Below are 23,116 nucleotides of genomic sequence, written 5' to 3'. Positions count from 1 at the left end.
ATAATTTAATAAGTCAGACGCGTGTTTCATCTACGTAAGACTCATCAGTGACGCTAAGATAAAAATAGATATAAAACCAAACAAGAACAAAGATGAAGTGCATTGAAGATCCAAAATTCCAAAAAAAAATTGTGCCAAATATGTCTTAGGTAAGCTATGCCTTGGATAAGAAAATCCTTAGTTTTCAAAAAATATAAAGTTTTGTAAACAGGAAATTTTCAAAATATCCTTATCATTGATATTCATGTCAACACCGAAGTGCTGACCACTCGATGGGTGGTACCCCCGGGGACGAAACGTCCACCAGCAGTGGAATCGACCCAATGGTGTAAATAGTTTCCAAAGGTACCGGGATTATAATTTAATACGGCATACGCGCGTTTCGTCTACATAAGACTCATCAGTGAGGCTCAGATCAAAATAGTTATAAAGCAAGAAAATCTTTAGTTTTTCGAAAACTTCAAAGTTTTGTAACCAGGAAATTTATAAAAATAACCATATAATTGATATTCATGTAAACACCGAAGTGCTGACCATTGGGCTGGTGATACCCTCGCGGACGAAACGTGCACCAGCAGTGGCATAGACCCAGTGGTGTACATAGTTATACAGGTACAAGGATGAAAAATAAATACTTCAAACGCACGTTTCGTCTACATAAGACTCACCAGTGGCGCTCAGTAAATGTTTGTTTATACATCTGCTTGTTTTTATAGTGATAAAGATAATAACACAACTTTGAATACGGAACCTTTATTTTTTACATGGCCATACAAATTTAATTCATTGTTCGACGGACCCATCCGCACCTATTGTTTTCAAAACGATTTATTTTTAAATATTCCCGCTTCCCGCATCCGGAAATGTAATCAGGTAAAATGCCCGCACCGGTTTTTTTTGTAAATATTATAAATAGGTATTAAGGTGGCACGGTAGTATTTCCTGGCCCATAAGGGATAATGATAGCCTTTTTAGAATTTTCACCACTTTCTAACACTGCAAAAAATTCTACATTCACAGTTAACTGAAGTACTTTCATTTTACTATTCAGAATTGAATTTGAATATGTATCATAACCGTTTACTTTTTTTGCTATTTTTAAAAACCTAAGGCCACTAGTACTTTTAGGTCTTTTATGGTGCAGTGAATACAAAATTTAAAAAAATTCTCAAAAATTCATTTTCATCTGTATGTAAAAATATTTCATATTTTTCTACACCTGATTCATCCCTCAGTTTGGGAGAGTAAGTTCAGTTGATACTGTATTTTTTGTCCAATCACATTGTTTAAATACATTAACCTAAGTAGGGTACACAAAAGAGCAACCTAAATTCTGGAATGCAAATACTACCGTGCCACCTTAACACTTGTTCTAATAAAAAAAAACTTGCCGCCACGAAATAGCATAAATGCGGTCCTTAAAAAGTGCCGTCAAAACACCAAAAATCAAATCAAATCATACCAGTGAGAGGTTTAGCCAGCTTTAAACTAGGTTTAATCCTCTAGTTTTCTACTTATGAAAATGCCTGTAACAAGCTAGGAACATGACTGTTGTTGTCCATTTGTTTAATGTGTTTGAGCTTTTGTTTTTGCCATTTAATTTGATTAGGGAGTTCCCGTTTTGAATTTTCCTCGGAGTTCAATACTTTTGTGATTTTACTTTTTTGTATGGCAGTCGCAAAAAACAACAACATTATACTGAAAACTATGCGTAAGTCAAAAAAACAGATATAGTAGGTATTAAAGTCAACAATTGGGATACAGCTATCGTCAGTTGTTGCACATATATTGGTGAATATTTCCGCATCACGAATAGAACTACAAAACTTACAAGAATTTAATATTCTACGAGGGGGACAATACTAACAATTTTTAATATGTGTTATTATCAAATAGAATCCATCTCATTAATAATTATCAATTGTTCAATATCATAAACCTCGTCAAATTAACGAAATTTTGGAATTTGATCTTTTATTATCTGTAGACAGATATGTCATATGTCCTTGCAATTTTACTAGTAAAACCCGTGCACTTAACTAAGAATTGAAAGTACGCATAATCTGTTGGAAAATACATATCAAACTCGTTTATCATAACATGTACCTTGAGGTATCCGTATATTAGATCTTATTATCAAAGCAAAGATAACAAGCTAGATATATATAAATAAATCATCCAACATTCGGGCTTATTTCTCAATCCGAACCAAAGATGGAAAGTCATAGCTTAGCTTTGATTGCCATTGTTTGTGTATCCGTAGTAGCTGGTGTCAGAAAGAGCCCAGAGGAATGTTTTAAAACTCTTCCCGACACCAAGCAAATTTTTGAAGTTCTTCCAGGAGTTGGCTGGGACAATTTACAGAACACTGAGCAGTATCGAGTACTTGATATTTCTTACAATGAATGCCAAACAACTGCAGATCGGAAATTTCTGGTTCCAGATGGATTTACTGTTGAGCCAATCAAAACTAGCGAAATCAGTATTTTTGCAGATACTTTCAGTACCCACAATTCATTTACCAGTGCAACGTCTGCATCCGTGAACAAGCAATTTTGTGCCAGCGATTCAACTCTGTTCGAAAAATCTCAGATAAGTGGTTCTTATTCTAATGATGCTCAATTTTCAGTGAACAAGCAACTCGAAACAGATTCAACATTGGTACGCGTAACTGCTAATTTCCCACGTTACCGAATTACAATAAAAGAGGATGCTCCTCTTGACCCTGTTTTTCGTAGACGGTTACAGAAAATAGCCGCCATGTTGGACACTAGCCAAGATCAAATGGCAACCTTCGAATCAGAACTATTGACTCGCGACTACGGGACACATGTTTTGTCTGATGTATTGGTAGGTGGATTACTAGTAAAAAATGATTATATTATAAAATCAAGCGAATCTACCACTGTGTCTGCTTCTGATAGAAGTAGCATGAACTTTCAAGCAGGACAATCTTTCAATAAATTCTTTTTCAAGAAGGGAGCAGAAGGTAGAAGTTTTACACAAAACAATTCAAAATCTGCAACGGACACCGATAAGTACATGAACAGTTTACAATACTCAAAGGTTACCACATATGGCGGACCTGTATTTAATATGGGACTATTTAGTATGGAAAACTGGGAAAAGGGACTTGAATCTAATTTGGTTGCTATTGATAGGCGTGGACAGTCTCTGTTTGATTTTATCAATCCATACACGCTCCCAGAAATGTCACCGACAACAGTATTCAAAGTAGAGAACCTAGTATTGATGTCTTCTTCTGGTTATTATAAACATAATAGCGTGTATGGGTGTACCGATCCAAAGGCAATTAACTTCAATAGCAAAGCAAATATAGATGACGGAACCTGTGGATTGAAAAGCGATTCCTTCTCATTCGGGGGATTTTTTCAAACCTGTGAAGAGGGCGACGGTCATTTATGTGATCATTTCAGCTTTGTTAATCCACGCACAAACCAATATTCTTGTCCTGCCGGGTACAGGACAGTTCGTCTTTGGAAGGCGCACAAATCTTATGGTGCAATTTGCCGTGACATGAAAGTTAAAAGTTTGTCTTGTTCATTCCTAAACTCTAAAAATATCAACGAATATACAGAGCTTGAATATTCCGTTTACTGGTGTTCTCCAAGTGCTCCACAAGGACAACCAGCACAATCTGCAGGATTTCTGTTCGGAGGAATGTGGAACCCATCTTTTCAAAATAATCCTGTCACTGGTGGAAACTATTGTCCAAGCGGATTTTCTGAAATTACCTTAGGAGTAGATCTTAACTTGTGCTATGGAAATGATGTTGCTGCAAATAGACTCAAGGCCGTTACATTTGGTGGCCTTTTCAGCTCCATGTCTGGAAATCCTCTTGCTGGACCCAATCCTAAAAATGACTCTGACGATACAAATCAGTACGCAGAAAAATGTCCAGGAACATTTTCCAAATATCTAGCAACAGTCGATGAAAACGTTGACATCTATTACTGCAGCGTTCATCCAAAAGATACAGTGTTTGAGCCTAGAGAAGCCATTCGGCCACCTTTCATGAAGAGACCTCTAATCAAACCTTACGATTTAACAAGTGCAATGGTAAAAATGACCGATATGGAAGCAGCAACAATCAACTTGCTATCATTAACAGGTTCAGACTCAAAGTTGACGGCGTTTGAAAAGGCTGACCTTAAATACCAACAATTAAGCAATGAGGTACCTGATAATCAGAATAACGGTGGATCCAACGGACAGAGTAGCACGACAATTATAGTCGTGTCAACGGTTGCAGTAGGAGCAGTGATGCTTGCTGCAATTGTGCTGACCATCTACATAAAGAAAAGGCGAGGACAAAACAAAGAATACACTCGATTGACAAACAATTTACCAGACAACTAAACAGAAAAAGGTTAGTTTGAATATATTGATAGATTTAAAAAAAAGTCCCGGTCGATAGGCAATTTATTTATTCATATGATTTGGTGTTTGTCAAAGCGACAGCTCCACAAAAACCAAAAAAAACAAAAGAGACATTTCGAAGTTAATGTACGGTATTTAACAAGAGATAAGTCTATCCATCAAACTGGTTACTATTTTCCCCAAGTCTATGTAATTTGCGGTACATATTCTAACTTGTATAAATACCCGTATAATTTAAAACAAGTGTTTACTGGAAATTATAAAAGCAACACTGAATAGCCAGCTTTCAATGCTGGCGTTTAAAGAAATATCTGCATTGTAATCTAAAAACGTATTATTCTATTTGGTTTACATTCAGGTTTTATAAAACGATTAATTTTCGGAATAATGGAACAAAAATAAACATCGTTTATGGTCCAACTTACATGATTTAATTTTGAATAAATAGTAGAGATTGAGAGTATGAGAGTATGATTTTGAACCTTAACCATTTAGAAGGGGCTGTCAGTAATATCATTTCTAGTAACATGTATATTATTTTTATATTTCAGGGTTTTGACTAAGACAACGATGCTTCCAAAAAGACTAAGAGACAAGTTGATGGATACAGACTCGTATCAAAATTGATTTATTTTGTGATCCTTATACGTATAGTTATAATGAAAACAGAAATATTAAATGATGTCTTTTACTTTTATTTGTTTTAAATCCCGTGAAAGATAATATACGGGTTATGTACTGAGTCGGTTTAATATGATTTTGACTATTTTCAAATGTTTACTATATAAAATGATAAGGAGATGGGGGTTGATGGCCAATGAGACAACTAACTATCATAGACAAACGGACGAAGATATTAACAACTGCATGTCACTGCACGACTTTCTTCAACCAAAGGGCAAACGCCCATACAGTAAAGTAAGCTGTAAAACCCCTGACATGACAAAGTGTGAGATTAAAAGGGAGATATGAAACCTCAAACATGAAGCTCCATGGAGATGATCGCTCACAAGGTAATGATATATGCAACATTCAAATCATAAGAAAACTGTCAGCCAAATCCCATGTTTCACATGAGTTTGATTAATATATACAGATTAATTTAAAAAATCACTTATAACAAATACCAAATGCGTAGTTGTGCTAAGTGAATGTAGAATCAAAAATCTTCCAACTGACATATGAAAGGACAATACAACATCTTGCTTTAATGCAAGGCCTTTTCATAATAACTCAAACTTTGGTGATGATAGCAAATCTTTGGTAGCCACTGTTAAACGATTCACCATGTATCTATACTATGAACCCAATGGTTGACTTAGGTATAGATAAACTCATCAAAAACGTTTGAGAGCATTGAAAACCCAAAATTAAGAAAGGCATTGTCAAACAGTTCACTCAAAGTAATCTATACCTAGGGGAGAAAACCATTAATATTTCGAAATTTTTCAAGTTTAGTAAACAGTCAATTATGACCATATCAATCATAATTCATGTCAACACAGATGTGTGGTGACTACGCATTTTTCTTCCGACTAGTTCTAGAAAAGTGGGTATCTATTTGACTGTACAGGAAGTAGTAATTTGCAGCCACATCTGGCAACCAGATGCTCCACAAACACAGTTTTATACGACAGCAGATGTCAAACTCTGAAAAGTATGGGCAAGTATGGACAACATTCATGCTTGATACAGCTCTGAATTTGAATTGTGATTTAATAGTTGACACTAAACAGGTTTCTGACACAGAATGAATGTGGTCAAAGGACTTAAACTTAAAAACTTTTAAATTGGACATTAACATATTTATATGGGTCCAATATCCAAAATCAAAGTACATGGTTAGATTCAGCATATTGAAGAGTCCCAAGAATTCATTTTTTTTTAAATCTAAGTAAATTCAATTTTGAAACCTTTGGACCTCAATGCTGACCAACTTAATAACTGGGCCCAAATATCAAAAATCTAAATACATATGGTTAGATTTAGCATATCATAGAACCCCATATACATTTTGTATTCAATTTTTGTTGAAATCAAACAAAGTTTAATTTAGGACCTCCATTTACACCAACTTGAAAACTGGGCTTATAATCAAAAATTTAAGTACATGTTTAGATTCAGCATATCAAAGAACCCCAAGAACTCAATTTTTGTTAAAATCGAACTAAGTTTAATTTTGGACCCTAATATAGACCAATTTGAAAATTAAACTAAAGTTCTTGTGCAAAAACCAAGAAAAATGCTTGTTTGGGCCCCCTTTTGGACCCTAATTCTTTAACAATTCGGACAATAGCCCCCAAAATCAATCCCCACCTTCCTTTAGTGGTATTGAACCTTCTGGAAAAAAAATTACAGAGGTCCATTTACTAAAACTTAAGTTATTGTCCTGAAACTAAACGCGTCTTCAGACGATGACACAGACGAGGACGCAGATAACAACGATAACATGGTGGCATTATACAACGCATTTTTTTTTGTGGTTGTAAAAGAATGGGAACGTTGAATATTATGTATCAGTGTGTAGAGGGATAAGAACCCTTGCAACAACTCCTGAGGAGTTAGTATGTGGCGCACTAGAGGCCACCACAAGGGAAAGTTTCTCTTCCAATCCAATTTATCATCATTGTCCAGTTGCATTCCAAATTTACCACCAGTCTTCCCAGTTCATCCCTATTGCATTTATTTTAAAAGTTGTTCTCGTCCTGAACATGCATGGCATATTTGTCACTGGACAAAAAAAACAATTATCAATCAATCTACTAGACTAAGTATTTTATTCTATACTATGAATGATTTAGAACACTGTTGACACTTGTCTATTAAGACCTTTAAAAGACGTATTTTCTGTCTCGTTTATACAATATCTCATAACATCTCTATAGTCAATATTAAGTCTAGCTAACATTAAGTTCCTATCTCAAAATGAATAGACAAATCGACATGATCAACCTTTATTATTTAAACAAAAATATATGTAATGTTGACTTTTTAGCAAAAATATTGGACCTATTAGATGTATTAGGTAATAGAATTCTTTGCCATTGATGATTGAGATTCATTACAGTGACCAAAAAATAAAAGCAATCGAATTAGTCCCCTGGACAGCATCTGTGAGGGGACAACAAATTTGGTATTTTCCTCATAACCAGTAAATAAGCATATGATATTAAGCTTAATTATGAATCTGTATAAAATTTTCTTTCTTTTATTTTGTTTCTTTGTGATGGTTTTCTAGATTTTTTACTCTGTCATTTTCAACCAGTGGATAACAAAATGTAAGTTGTTTAACTTTCTTTGATTTCTGGAAAGCTTCTGGAATTTCTTTCCTAAATTCTTCTACACAATGTCTTGATAACAAATCTGCTAGTCTATTTGATTCTCTTTGCTTGTGACAGGCTAAAAATTCAATGTTATAATTGTCCACTAATGATTGTAGAATTCTTGTTAACTTTGAATATTTAGAATATATTTTCCTGTTCACATATAATCCTCTATTTACAATGTCTACAGTTGACAGACAGTCCGAATAACAGAGAACACGCTTATTGACAAACTTATGTTTCCATGTATAACAGGCTGTGACAAAGGCATACATTTCTGCAAACCTTGAACTGAAGGTTTTAACTTGAAAAGACAAGTATTTCGATTGTACTTCCTGCGGCCAAAGTTCTGTAAACCAACGGACCTTACCTTCATTTTTAATGTTCAAATATGCACCAAATCCATAAAAGGAAGCATCTACATGAATTATACAATCTGCATCAAAATTCTCTAAACTCGGTACAAATTCATTAAACAAAACACTTTTCCTTAGACTTCTCCTCTGTGGAGATTTTAAGTTATTTTTTCCATCAAGAAAGCAATGACACTGAAAAGTAAAATATCTCATATAAGAACTTCATCTTTTTCAAAACTTTAAACTATAGATATTAAAACTTTTATGTAATATTTTTCATTCATTTCTATTTTAAACTTGACACAGTAAAAGTAGCTATGTTATATTTTTCACATTTTCACCTCTTATGACTGTTTGTTTTGTTAACACATTGTTGTCAATATAATGGAATTTGATGCAACTATCATACAAGTGAGAGGATAAGCTGGCTATAAAACCAGGTTCAATCCACCATTTTCTTATGAAGAAAATGCCTGTATAAAATAGGAGTATGACAGTTGTTATCCATTCGTTTGATGTGTTTGAGCTTTTGATTTTGCCATTTGATTAGTTTTGAATTTTCCTCAGAGTTCAGTTTTTTTGGGAAAAGCCACTTCATTTCTTTAGAATATTTAGATTTTCATTGATTTTCACATCGTTTCAGACCAATCTAATTAAAAACCAATCTCTCATCGCTCCCGTTTTCTGATATGTCCCGTGAGAGATCTAACCAAACCCGTTTTGAGGTCATATGTTCACTACTCATTTAAGCTCACAAACAGCCTTCAAAAGAAGCATACATTTTTGTAAATGTCCTTTTTTCTGTAGAACTAATAGGAGAAATAGAGGTAAAATAAAAATAAAAAAAGAACTAAATTACAGAAATCGCTTAAATTTAATAATTATTTGGTTTATGTACAGCTCATTTGAAAACAATAATAAAAATAAAGGTCACCGTTGAGTTTAAAAAGATATTTCAGTTTTCCTGCCAAAAATGGCATTTTTGCACCAAAGGGAGATAATTTGGAGATTTTTCAATGATATAAACATTTTAAAAGTCATCTGCAGCTGAACCGAATAGATTTTTTTAATTGTTTTTTTTTTGTACTCTATCATAAAGTAATAACTAATAGTGAAATAAATAAAATTTGTAATGAAAAAACAAATATTTAATTTTTTTGCCAAAATTTTTGTACCCGTGTGCCTCCTTAATCCAAGAAAATCCCTCTCTTTTTCAAAATCAAAATAATCTATAAGTTTAACCCATGCAACCAATTTTTTTAGGTGAATTGATATTCAAAGTGGCATTTTTTTTTAACCTCCACATGGCTTTAATGATGAGACTAACCTTGAGCTGTATAGCAGCTAGTAATGCTGCTTCAAACTGACTGTTGTATGGAGAGGTTCCAGTTGCATTCACACATAATATCAGTGGCCAGCGAATTTTAATTTCTGTCAACCAGCTACTAATTCCATCCATAACAATTTGACTAGTACAATAATAAAAGTTTTTTTCTCGTCTGACTTGTGGTCCATCAATTTCTACATACATCTGTTCTATAAGTTCCCAAAGCCTCTCTGGAGTTACACACCCATTGTTATATAAGAGACCTAAATACTGGATATAAAACAGTAAGAAAGGTTATGAAGTATCACTTTAACACTGTTATGAAATTAAATATTAAAATGTCATCAGAAGTTTTCTTTGTTGTGCGAGTATATAACTTCAAAATAAATATGTATAACAAAAAGGACATTTTTCGTTCCCTGTTGATACTATTCCTTTCTTGGATGGTGATGCTCCTTTCATATATATTTATATCCCAACTCATTTGCTATGCTTTTGGTTTTTGTGACATTTTGGATTTAAATGAGCTTTATCGGTGTATAATGGGTAAAATATCTAGGCAGAGATTTTGTAACCACAAAATACCTAAAACCTTGACTGAATTCTTCCATAGATACAAAGCTATGCTTTACAAGTTTGGTTGTACCTTTTTTTTTAATCAGGATAGCACATCATTAGTTTTACAAAGATGTTGTTTACTGGGACCAGATTTAGATACAATTTGGTTAAAATTATCATTTCTTTCAATTAACTTAATATAAAAGTTTACCAATTCACCACTGTTATCATGGTTGTTAGATCTTTGAATATTGTTTTTATTGGTATCATTATTGATTTCATAAACAATATGCAGTATGAATACACCAACTTGCAATAAGATGTTTTATAATCATACAGATAAATGATTAAAAAATATACATAAATGATATCTACTTTAATTCAAATCATTTTATAAATTTACAAAACTTAAATCAAAATCAATCAACATTTGAAAATACAGTTGAACATGTTACTTTTTTTTTAACAAATAAAATTAGTTAAAATATACAAATAATAGTATGAAAAAACAACACAAACCTGCAACAAATTGGACATTTCGTTCTTTTCTTTGTAAAGAAATGTTATAATTACTCACCCAATACATTTCACAGGCTTCAAGGTATGCATTTTCCTTAGCTTTATCAAGGTCTGAATGTACACCAACACAAGTAAATCTTAATGGAAATGTTAACTGGAGACAAGCCTTCCATAATCTGCCATCAAACTTTGATGTACAGTGAAAAGATAGTGCTCCTACTCTACGTGATTCTTTCAATGGCTGATATAATCCCTCTATCAGTTTGACAGGCTCAGGAAATCTTATTTTGTAACTTTTTACTGAAATGAGAATTTTGTATGTTGATCATGTACATAATTTTCTTAAATGTTTACGTTAACAACAATGATACATGTACAATGCAGTTAGTCTTAAATGTGGGATTTTTTATATTTAACCAAGATAAAAACTGCTTTCATTTTATATGCATTTTACAGGTCTCATGGGTGATCAACTAATAATTGCCTTCGTTTTAAATATATATATATAGGTTCTTACATTGGTACCAGTGGATTATCGGATTTATCCAATCAAGATAGTTATTGTTCATTATTCATTTTCCATATAATTCATTCCTGCCAAAAATTATACTTTTAAGTTTTAGGCATACATTTTATAATTTGACATTCGTTTGAAATCTTTAGAGACTAGCTAGCTGTCACTGTAATTGTTATATTGACAATGGACTATTGAAAGACTTTTGTGTTGAAGACAGAAATTTCACTTTGGTAGCAAGAGGGCACATTTGTGTGTACAATGAAAACTGTAGACTATTTCAGAAGATGTTCAGAACTAGAGGTTCACACGTCATGACAGTAATAATAAAGTGTGTATAACGCCATCATTCATATTTTCTTACCAGTCTCGATATCAGGCACATAATGCTTTGTTAGCAGTTTTGCTAAAAGTCTTTCTCTCTCTGTCTTATTGCTCTGAGAATGAATATGGCATGGCAAAATTCGACAGGTTTCAATCTTAGAAATCAACGAACGTAACATTTTAGTGCGAAAAGCATCTATTTTAAACATATTGGTTTAAGCTACTTTCGCTTAGGTGTAATATGACTTATATCATGCATCGTGTTATCCTTTATAAGTTGTTGATTAGGAGTTTGTTTGTCTGTTTGTGTAGAAATCATGTGCTAATGTTTAGAGGGAAAATTAAGTTCGGGGAAAGGCACGTTCCTGTTACCTGTTACCTTCTGTAAATCCCTCCTTTATCAGGAGAACCTGGAGTTCATCCAGTAAAATTTTGTTGCTTTATATTTACATCTGTTTCCAGTCACTATACATTATCTTTAAACAATTTTATCTATTTACAGCCTATGAGTTTGGTAAACCTTACAACTTTTAAATGTTTATTTACTTTCAAGGAGCACAGTACGCTTTTCATGGAGCGAGTAACACAGGCTTCTAGTGATTGATTCCACCAAATTTATTTCATTTTTCTCTAACACACGATACCACTCGAAACGACTACAGTCCAGGATTAATTGTATCATTTTCGAGTTACTATCTTCATATTTCCGCACTCAGTCACAACTCTGACTATTACGTGCCGTTGCATGCGTGTGGCTTATTACTATACTATATATAAAAATATTAATTTTCGCGAACCATTTAGGTCACGGAAATTCCAAAATATGGCATCAGTAAGGAGAGTTGTGCAAATAATGTGAATACACAGAACCCCCATCCAAATTATCTTTAGCTAAAAGTATTCATCATTTTCTATTTTATATGTACCAGCAACATTCCATTTTTCTATAATTTCGATTGAAATATTCCAAAATCTGAGTAAAAATCGATCGAATGCCCCAAATAAACATTGTCTGCTTGGTTGAAGTACAGTGGCGTCAATGATTAGCATAATAAGGAGCCTCGATGTAAAGAATAAGCCTCGATGTAAAGCACACGCTTCACATGAATAAGGAGAGTTTTACAAATAATGTGAATACACAGATCCTCCATCCTATTTATATTTTGCTGGAAATATGTGGAACCCGCAATAAAAATAGATGGCCTCAATCATCTGATAGCAACGCAAAAAAATCCGTTACCTTGAGTTCTACGATGTTACATTAGTCTGGGATCCGGCCCAATCTAGCTGCGCGTCGTAAGATCAAGATTAGCCAGGATCCCAGTCTAAATTATGTTACATAAACCAACCAAATCTATCACACATACAGAACTTTGCGCTCAAATGTAATTCTTGGTGAAGTATACGGGTAACTTCGTTTACGAAAATTTATACACACTTTATCATTAACATATTACCTGCTTTTGCATATGCACGTTTTTTTTATTCTGAACTGTAGTCGAATTCAATTCTATACATTTTTTTTTACATGAAGCAATAGGAGTAAGAATATTTATTTAGCGCCAATTTACCAGCATCACAACAAAATTATTTACCGGTATTTTGTGTAATTTCAGTTCTATATGTTATCAATTAGAGAAATGTTGGTAAGTATTACTTATTTATGTTAAGGTTCTACTGATGTGCTTCTCTAGACCTTTTTGACGGTCCGTTTTATCCCATTTATCTCAATACTATCTCCGATGACAGGAATGTCAACTCGACCTATAATTCGTGTCGAAAGTGAAAATCCAATCTATTTGATGAAATAATTTCTTCTTCAACGGTTTATGCATTATTTTTGTATTATTTGATAACCAATCACATTCACGTTGCATGTTTGCATGAAAATGGTTATGTACATGTATTAGTGAATTGTAAGGGTGATGCAGCATGCGAGGTCAGTGCGCGATCATGTGACATTATTATTTGTAAACAAACATGCTCCCCGTGTAACACGTCACGTGTCTGAATTATCCTTTCAAAGTGTTATGAATCTTTCAATCACTATTTTATGATATTTTTGTTTTTGTTTTTAGGTTTGCATATCAGTAGTCCAAGTGAATTAGAAATAGTTCCGAGTTGTGTGTGGTTTTTTTTTAATAGTCTATAGAATTAGAAGGTAAGTCTACATAAGTTATATTTACATGTAACTAAAGTCAAAAAAGATGACTCCACTTTCCCTCTATATTTAAAACCCGCTTACCAATTTAAACAGCATTTGCTCCCCTTGAGAGCTAATTTGCCCCTTCCCCGTCATTTCCCTTTAAATTTGCTCCAAAGTCATACTTAAAGTCCATTTACATTAACGGCTGATTTGTGATTTTACCATCTTAACTGAAATTTTCATATTGCACACATTTGACCATCCAGTATGAGTTCCCATGTTTTTTGTCTTATATGAAGGAGGTTTTAGGTCATGTTTTCCTAAACACCTTATTGCTATTTGTCTGTCTGGATTGTTAAAACCACAAAATCAGATAGGGATGAAAATGCAAGTTTTCAACAATCCCGGAAATTACACTTTATTTAATTATCGCTATTTGTCCAATCTGGGAAAAACAGTCATACACTGTATGTACAACTTTCTGTTTGGGTCATGCGACTGAAAATAAAGGTTTTTTTACTAGAGAGCTGAGGGAGGAAAAACTTTAGAAAGCGATCATCAAGAAACTTTAATAGAGTATGATCCACTATTTTTCGAAATTGAAAATTGAAGTAAAAAATTATTTTGTTTAAAGTATTTACAATAAGTTAAAACGGGTCTCATTAAAAAGTATTGTGCATGGTGAATTGTTTCAACAGCCCCCAGATAGCTTCAACTGGATGAAAAAGTTGTGTAATTTTAGAATTTATCCAGTATGGAATATATAGCGATTAGGTGTATTGACATCCACGAAAAAATATAGGAAGTAAGATACATGTAACTCCCCTTTAGGTTTTGATAAATATTGGATATGACATTAAGAAGTTATAAAACTTTATTCTTTGAATATGTTTCTAGCGTAACATGCACGCTTAGTACTGCTTTTTATACGTCCGTCAAAGACGGGACGTATTATGGTATACAAATGTCAGGTGTCCGTCTGTCTGTCCAGCGTAAACATGTGGCACCATAACTTGAGAACGACTTATCCAAATTTCATGAAACTTAATATAGTTGTTTCTTATGATGGTCACATGATCTGTATACTTTTTGGTGAAAATAAGATTAAAACTTTTTGAGTTACGGCACATTGTAACTTAAACAGGGGGGTGTTTTTTTCACATGTCACACCGTATCTCAAAAACAATTCTTGATAATGGCTTCAAACTTTAAACACTTCTTAGTTACATTAATCTTACTGATATCTGTATACTTTTTGGTGATGATTCAAAATTTCATATTTGAGTTATTGAGTATTTATCATGTTTTTTCCAAGTCTGGATCCATAATTAGTTTCAAAAACGGGAAGTGTGCCATTTGGCCACAGACCACAATTAATTTCTCTATCATTTCTTTAGAACATTTTGTATCATTAAAAAAATTGCACCATGCACTTTTGTCAATTTTTTTGTGTGTCTTATGTATAGCACTAGTCCAAAAATATATCCAATATTCAGAAAGATTGAAGCAATCACTTTTACAAATTTAGCCAATATACATCCATACCCCTATGGACAAGTCAAGAGATGATCCGAAAACTGTAAATATGAACTTTTTGCACTTGGCCTAATCACTCATTCCATATCAAAATGAGTTTAAATACAACATCCAAAAAATTATTTTACCTCTCATCTTTCATTTCCACAGAATAAAATCTTAAGAAATGAGTGGGGAAGGGAAAGAAAAAAAATAAGGAAAAATACACTCTAATTAAAAGGAACTACATTCGTGAACAACGAAAAGCGGGGTCATTTATTGTGGTCTTGGGCCATTTGCAATGTTTTTGAAGCACCTGCTGTGCAAATTTCTTGGATTTTAACCTATTTGGAATACCTTTTGACATTAATAAAATGTTTTACTGGCTTTCTATGCAAGAGGAAGCAAGAGAGAAAAAATATTATGTCCTTTATCAGAAGCCTGTGTCAAAAACACGGGCGGTTGATAATTATTATTTTTTTTTTTTTTTGAAAGATCCAATAAAAAAGTTAGGGTCGGGGCTAAAACACAGGGTCGGTCAGGTTACCTGAAACACAGATCTTTTTTTTCTCGGCCCAAGGAGAGTTGTTCAAATAATGTGAATACACAGAACCCCCATCCAATTACGGTTATTTTTGGAAAACAAATAGTGTGATTTGTCAAATTCAGCTGATTTTTTAATCGTCTTGAAAAAAGTGTACATTTTATGAGGGGGTATAATCCCGAGCTTAAAAACACCCGATCCCGGTGTCCCGATAAAGGTCCTATCCCCCTCTTTTATGGTCATGTCTAAGAATTACTGTTTAATCTTCATTTGGCAAGAATACTTCAATAAGATACCCCCATTTCTACCCTCATACATGTATATGGACAGATCATATGTTATCCTATGTCATTTGAAATTGTGACGCCAGAATGCATTCCCCCCCCCTTTTCTTCATAACCACCATCTTGACCATCTTAAATGAAAAAGTTGAGACGTAAAACTTGCTTGAAACACGCGTGTCACTCAAACGACTTTATAGTAGTCTCACTGATCAATTACTTACATCAAAGTCAAAGGATAATTCAAGTTTTAAATCGTAGATTTTTCTTGCCCTTTAACATTTATTGTCACAACAACAGCTTTCTTTTCTAAACTATCTTTACATGGAGAGGAGACGTCAAAAGAGTTCTTCAAACACGTGAGTCGAAAAGTGGTAAATAACTCCTGTATGTGACATTTAGTGGAAGCCATTCAACCATATCATTTTGTCAAACAATTCAATCAACACCTTTATTAATTAGTCCTTGGTTGTCGATAGCTGTAAATTGCAATCAGCTGATAATTGATTTTCTGTCAAAATCTTAATGACGTCAAGGTGAATTCCCAGTATTGTCTGATAAGTTAAAGCAAGGATTTGTATAGTTATATAACTATACAAATCCTTGGTTAAAGTCAGAGAAACTCGAAAAAAGTAAATAAACAAGAAGGAGGAAAATAAATCTTTCTATATATTTCTATCGCCAAATTCTTCAGCAAATGACGAATTTTTATCGCCACAAGTATTATTTTTTCGCAAATTGGGAAAATGGGGACCGCCAGCGGAAACCCTGTGCGAGGACACCCTATCAAGCTTGTGTTCGTGTTGTGTTAAAACATTTTTAGTATGCTGAAAAATACCAACATTAGAAAAATAAAGTAAATTGCAATCAGCTGATAATTGATTTTCTATCAAAATCTTAATGACGTCAAGGTGAATTCCGAGTATTGTCTGATAAGTTAAAGTCAGAGAAACACGAAAAAAGTAAATAAACAAGAAGGAGGAAAATAAATCTTTCTATATATTTCTTTCGCCAAATTCTTCAGCAAATGACGAATTTTTATCGCCACAAGTATTATTTTTTCGCAAATTGGGAAAATGGGGACCGCCAGCGGAAACCCTGTGTGAGGACACCCTATCAAGCTTGTGCTCGTGTTGTGTTAAAACATTTTTAGTATGCTGAAAAATACCAACATTAGAAAAATAAACAAATAATCGATATTGTAAAATATCATTGGTTGAAGAGCCAATGATTTACATACATGTATATACATAAATATATCATCCATAAAATACAACTAATTTAATTTACACCACAACTGTTGGAAAAAACCTTTATGTCTATCATGTATATAACTTATCTCATTCTAGTCCATTCAACTGACAGAATCAGTGTAAATTTCATGAATTCTTTAATATCATGTACATGTATAATCAAGGACTATTCTTTTATATGGTCCGAGAACACAATTAATTCGTAGTGCATTTCTTTTAGAACATAAATGAAAATAAAAAAAATCCCACCTGCGCTTTCTCAATGAAATTTTTACAGTGTGTTGTACTATTTTTGGGACAAATTATATCAAAATTATAGAAAACTTCATCGCCTCTAACTCAAAATATGGACAATTTTGTGTTTAGGGTGTCTTGAAATCTTTTGACAGCTTCCGAAGTGCTAATTTTTAACCTTTTTCAGCTGGACCAAATCACTACTTTCCTGTAAAATTCTGAACCCAAATTTTTTTACAGTGTAATTTCACCCCCCAACTTACAATTTGAGGCATTAAACATGGAGAAATAAATTTGGAAGGGGTATAAAAATTAATGGCAAGTAACCCACTGTTAACACTAGGGACTATAAATCAAGGGACGACAATTGTGGTCTCGGACCATATAGCAATATCTGTTAGCCATTTAGAGGTCTTTTGCATTTAAAGTTCAGTTTAAGTGGGCTTATTTTGGGAAAACGAAGTCAATTTCCAGATCATAGTTTACATTTTCTTTATATTTTGCTGTGTCAAAATAACCTCAATATCAAGGACAATATATAGACCCAAAAACCGTTTATCACATTCTACACATGAGATTTTAGCAGGAAAGACTGTGATTGGAGTATTTAACCATTGCAACTTTTTAATTTGATCTCCTCCACTAATTGAATTAGAATATTTAATGAAGGTGTGTCCACAATTTAGAATATGTTTATATATGTATAGAAATGATGTTGAACCTGTTTTATAAATTGAAAAGGTTACATTTTCCGCCTTATTTCAAAATCTAAGCTTGAGTATCTGCGGTCTTACAAAGTTGCCCCCTGCCGGGAATCTGGTTGTAACATGTACAACAATCAAAGATCAACCCACACTAAACTGAATGTAATTGAAAGACATCTAGAGGTTGATATCAGAGGCGGATTTAGGGGGGGGCTGCTTTTTGAGAAAAAAATTGGTTGCTTATATAGGGAATCACTGAATCATGACTTGAGCGAGCCCCCTCCTAGGTCATTCAGTGGGCCCCCACTTAAGAAAATTTCTGGATCCGCCACTGGATATACAGTATCTAACAGAAGATGAAAAAGAGAACAATATAGTATTTTAGAGATTTATATTATTTCATGTACATGCATTTGAAATATATCAGATATATTGTTTGATTTTTTTTAGTTCTAAGTTCCATGGTGACCTAGCTTCCATTTTAGAAATCGGATTTAAATGCTAGTCTATCAGAGGGATTTTTCCTTTTAATTGGTTGTAGATATGGAATCTTATTTTACCATGAAGTCAGATTTGAAAATGACTTTGGGAATGAAGATATTGTAAAGACTGAATGTCAGTTTTAGTCTTATATACAAACATGTATGTACTTTATAATTTTAGTCTTGCATGTATATAATTATGTGTACAATACATATATCACTGATTCAGTTGCAATGGTAAATAGACACTGACAAGTCTTAGATCTATAATATTTTATAGTTTTGAATGTTTTGTCCATTGACTAAAACTAGGTGGAGGTTTGTGTGTTCTTATTTCCAACAGAGGTACACTCAACATATATCAATATGTGCATTAAGCAAATTGATAGTTGTTTACAATTAAAAATAAATAAATTTGCAGTAATATTACGTTACATTGCATTGGTGCTTAGAAAAAATAAATAAAGTAAAAATATAACAGTGATTTATTTTTTTTGTGGATTGTTATCCTTTGTATATTTCTTGTTAAAACTATGTACATGTTATGCATTTTTTAGAATATTTGTGAAAGAGCAGATATAGAAATCTGCTCTTTGAAGCCGTCGACTGTTGTACAAAGGATTGCTGATGTAGGAAGTAGGTTCCATTGTACTATTGTATGTGGATAAAATGAAAACTTGTATGAATCTTTATTTGTTTGAATTTGTTTAAAGTGGTTTGTATGTTTATATCTTGTTCTACTGTCTGATTTAACAAGAAAATCTTTAGGGTAAATTGCTATGTGTTGGTGTATGATCTTATAGAATACCACTAGTCTTGTTTGTATACGTCTCAGTTCTAATGTAGGCCACTGTAGGTGATCAAGCATGTTTGAGACAGAGCTGGTATTGTGATATCTATTACATGTGTAGCGAGCAGCTCTGCGTTGGACCATCTCAATTTGGTTGATTTGACTTTTGGTGTGAGGGTCCCAGACGCAAGAACTGTACTCAAGCTTAGGTCTAACTAATGACATGTATGCCCTTTCTTTGATTTTTTGGGATGAAACTTTAAGGTTACGTTTGAGAAAATTCAGTTGTCTGTTTGCATTAGCTATTACGTTATTGATGTGTTTATTCCATTTTAGATCAGATTGGATGGTTAAGCCTAAATATTTTGTAGCTGTTTCAGTTTGGTGGATGTGACCATGCAGGATATAGTCATGGTTGACTGGTTTCTTTTTTTTTGTGTAATTCTTAGTATGGAACATTTGTCTAGATGGAATGACATTAACCAGTCTTTTTCCCATTGTGCCGCTGAATTTAAATCCTGTTGTAGTTTGGCAGCATCATCTGTGTTTTTGATGTTTCTATAGATGAAGCTGTCATCGGCAAAAAATCTTGAGGTGCTGTGATGTAAATATTCTGGGAAATCGTTTATGTAAATGAGGAATAAAATTGGGCCAAGGACAGTGCCTTGTGGCACCCCAGATGTTACCCCATTTTTTTTTATTGTTCTCCATCTAGCATGACTGTTTGTGTACGGTTGTGTAAAAAGTCACCAATCCATTCCAAGGTATTATTGTCTATGCCGTAGTATTTTAATTTGTAAAGTAATCTTTTGTGAGGGACTTTGTCAAAAGCTTTGGCAAAGTCCATCACAACGACATCAGTTTGTATGTTAATATTGTTGTCTCTTGCAAGGTCCTGAATGAAAGATAATAGTTGTGTCTCACAAGGGCGTTTTGATCGGAAGCCATGTTGTAAATCATATAAAATATTGTTTTTTTCAAGATGTTCCATTACTTGACTAGTTATGATATGCTCCATTATTTTGCAAAGAATACATGTTAGTGAAATTGGCCTGTAATTTATGGCATTGTTTTTGTCGCCTTTTTTGAATGCAGGACAGACATTTGCATGTTTCCAGTCTGTAGGTATTTTATGAGTGTTAATAGGTTTTTGAAAGATGAGTGTGATGATAGGACTTAGATGATCTTTCATTTCCTTTAATACCTTCCCACATAGTTCATCAGGGCCTGTGGCTTTATTCGGATTAATGTTGTGAAGAAGTTTGTTGACGCCCTTTTCTGATATTTTAATTTCATTCATTTGTGGATGTGATGATAAGTTTTTTACTGGTATTGGATCTGCAGATGATTCAGTAGAGAATGCCTTTTGAAATTGCTGGTTGAGGATGTTTGCCTTATCTTTGGTGTTTGTTTGCCTTATCTTTGGTGTTTGTTACGAGCAATCCATCCTTTTTTAGTGCAGCTACACCTGAATTATCATTTCTCATGCTCTTGATATATGAGAACAATATTTTTGGTGTGTGCTTTTTGTTGGTGGTTCCAAGTTCTTCAATTGGGAGGTCTAGGATCATGTTTTCAATATAATGCCAATAGGCTGAACGCATATCTGCCTGCAATGTTTTTTTCATGTGTTTGTATCTAATTAGCAGATGATGATTTTTCTTTGATTTTTTTGTGCAGACGTTTAGTTTTATTTATCTTGATTCTTAGTTGGTCTGTGATCCAAGGCAATTTCATTTTATGTGTTATTTGTTTTTGTGGTATGTTATACGATCTTATAATAACGCATATGTCAGTCCATGCAGCGGTTCCAATCTTTGGTACAACAACTGTATAAAGCTTTGAGATAAAGATGTCTCTAATACTTGTTAAGGCATACGACAAGAAAATGTTCGTTAGACGTTCAATAATGCGGTTATCCTGTTACCGTATCAGTGTCCAATTAAATTCTGCCAACATAGGCACACCTCCTGATTGTTGGTAAAGTTTCACGAGCTAACACCGCTATAATCACACAAGTACTATAACACTTATAAATATAAATATATATATATATACAGGATTTAACCATTTCATGAATGTTAATAATTTTGTGTGACAGATAAATAGTATTTCTTAAAAACTATTAGTAACAAAAATCCAGTCGGTCGGATTCAGAAAGCACTCGGCTATGCGACCTTGATCATTTAATGCTTTATGTCATAAAACAGCAGAAAAAAAGAAATATGACTTGATATAGACTTCGAACAATAATTATTGTTGACTTTTTACACATTGCCAGTGACTTGAATCGATAGTCGGGCACTCATATGACATCTTCTTATTTCTATTTGTTCTGACAATGACTGAAGAAAGCAAAACTCAGAATGAAATTATAAAAAGGTAAAGCATAAGATAATCCCTGTTTTTCATCTATCATGAGTTGAAGTAATGTGAAAAGAAATTTACAAAAATATCATTAACAAATTTTAAGTTTACAAAGTGAATTTACAGAGGGAGTATCTTTATGTGCAGCATTTCTAAAGCCGAAGAGTAATTGAAAAAAGTAAGAAATTAAGGATTTTATGACTAAATTACTGCCTCGATGCAAAGAGGGAGGGCCAATTGGCTGGAGATATGTTTCATTCGATAAGATAGGTAAATCATGTTTTAAATAGCCCGATATATGCTAATTATAGTACAAAAAAATACGTCACATTATTCATTTTCATACCTTGAACAGGTATTCCTACAAAAACAAGGCCAAGACTTTTTTTTTTTAATATTGATTTTATTTTATTATTAACATCCTTAAAGCAAGGTGGCATACTACGTAACTTGTCAAGGAGCCAAATAATATCGAACAAATTCAAATCGTGATTTTCTCATTCTGAATATATATTTATGTATATCTGTATTTGTCCTGGTCTTTTATTTTTTTTATCGTCTATAAGATAAGATAAGATAATACATGTATATATTTTGACCGGAGATCATCTTACATCAGTTGGTCATAGATCAATGTTATATTGTCGTTTCTGTCATTTTAACAAGTCGGTCCTTCGTTGTGATACAAATGCAACAGCTTCTTGATGTTTTACCTTCAATCATTTGTAGTGTAACTGATTTGTTCTGTTCTGCTGTTTTATTTTCTGATGCCTTGGTACCGGTGTAGGGACGGTGGTAAAAATTTCAGTACTAGTATCTATACAGTTTGTGAATTGGCGACAACATTGTTGTTGTTGTTGTTACATATAATACCATCTTCTTAAAAGGTTTCGAAAATATGTTTGTGTTGTTTTGAAACTTGTATACAATGGCCTTATTTGAAGTTATGTGTATATTACACCCGCGACATGTAGAATTCATTGCTATAAAATGAATTCTTGTGTTATTGGTTATGTTCAGTTCAACGGCAGTTGTTCCTTGAATATATGTGATAAATGTTAACATATGAATAGAAAGTGCGTCAAGAGTATGGACAGTCATAAGAATGCACGCAACAAGCGATACATTATTTTTTCTTTGATACATGTAAAATGATAAACTGGTAAACTATATAGTCAAAATGAACCAGAATGACTTTATGAATTAAGCAAACATAAAAAAAAATATGATAAGAGACATTAAAATTTAATATAAAAACACAAAAAAAGCAATATTTCTGAGCGAGATTCGAACCCTTTTATCAAAATTATAATTTAATAGTAGTTTTGTACTTTACGGATTGAACTACGACGATACTCATATATATGTCAGTTATTAAGAAGTTATATCCAGTCGGTACAATTTATCGATGTTACAATTTTTTCTTTAAAAAGTTGTTTTTTATGTAATAAGGACACACTAAACCAATTTCATTTTTT

General features: G+C 33.1%; 2 protein-coding genes across 2 annotated transcripts; one reads left to right on the top strand and one right to left on the bottom strand.

Annotated features, from left to right (window-relative positions):
* Positions 1-2,174: 2,174 nt before the first annotated feature.
* On the top strand, positions 2,175-5,096 carry LOC134685527 (macrophage-expressed gene 1 protein-like). The gene is made up of 2 exons (XM_063545291.1): positions 2,175-4,390; positions 4,953-5,096. Exon 1 carries the CDS (start codon positions 2,215-2,217, stop codon positions 4,378-4,380), a length of 2,166 nt encoding a protein of 721 aa, XP_063401361.1. The 5' UTR covers positions 2,175-2,214; the 3' UTR covers positions 4,381-4,390; positions 4,953-5,096.
* Positions 5,097-7,341: 2,245 nt separating this feature from the next.
* Positions 7,342-11,684, bottom strand: LOC134685517 (uncharacterized). The gene is made up of 4 exons (XM_063545281.1): positions 11,363-11,684; positions 10,543-10,784; positions 9,408-9,677; positions 7,342-8,272 (listed from the first exon to the last, which is right to left on the bottom strand). The coding sequence occupies exons 1-4, from the start codon at positions 11,529-11,531 to the stop codon at positions 7,610-7,612; spliced, it is 1,344 nt and encodes a 447-aa protein (XP_063401351.1). The 5' UTR covers positions 11,532-11,684; the 3' UTR covers positions 7,342-7,609.
* Positions 11,685-23,116: the final 11,432 nt, after the last annotated feature.

Source organism: Mytilus trossulus, chromosome 1 (assembly GCF_036588685.1).
Source record: "Mytilus trossulus isolate FHL-02 chromosome 1, PNRI_Mtr1.1.1.hap1, whole genome shotgun sequence".
Classification (NCBI taxonomy): Eukaryota; Metazoa; Mollusca; class Bivalvia; order Mytilida; family Mytilidae; genus Mytilus; species Mytilus trossulus.
Note: the sequence above shows the minus strand (reverse complement) of the source record. Positions and strands in the feature narration are given on the sequence as shown.

What these genes read in the sequence shown, in the direction of transcription:
- LOC134685517 (XM_063545281.1), bottom strand. Translation starts at nt 11,531, where the DNA reads ATGTTTAAAATAGATGCTTTTCGCACTAAAATGTTACGTTCGTTGATT. An exon ending in TGTGCCTGATATCGAGACTG is followed by an intron (nt 10,785 to 11,362) that starts GTAAGAAAATAT and finishes TTCTCATTTCAG; the next exon opens with TAAAAAGTTACAAAATAAGA. An exon ending in TAGCTGCTATACAGCTCAAG is followed by an intron (nt 8,273 to 9,407) that starts GTTAGTCTCATC and finishes TTTACTTTTCAG; the next exon opens with TGTCATTGCTTTCTTGATGG.
- LOC134685527 (XM_063545291.1), top strand. Translation starts at nt 2,215, where the DNA reads ATGGAAAGTCATAGCTTAGCTTTGATTGCCATTGTTTGTGTATCCGTA.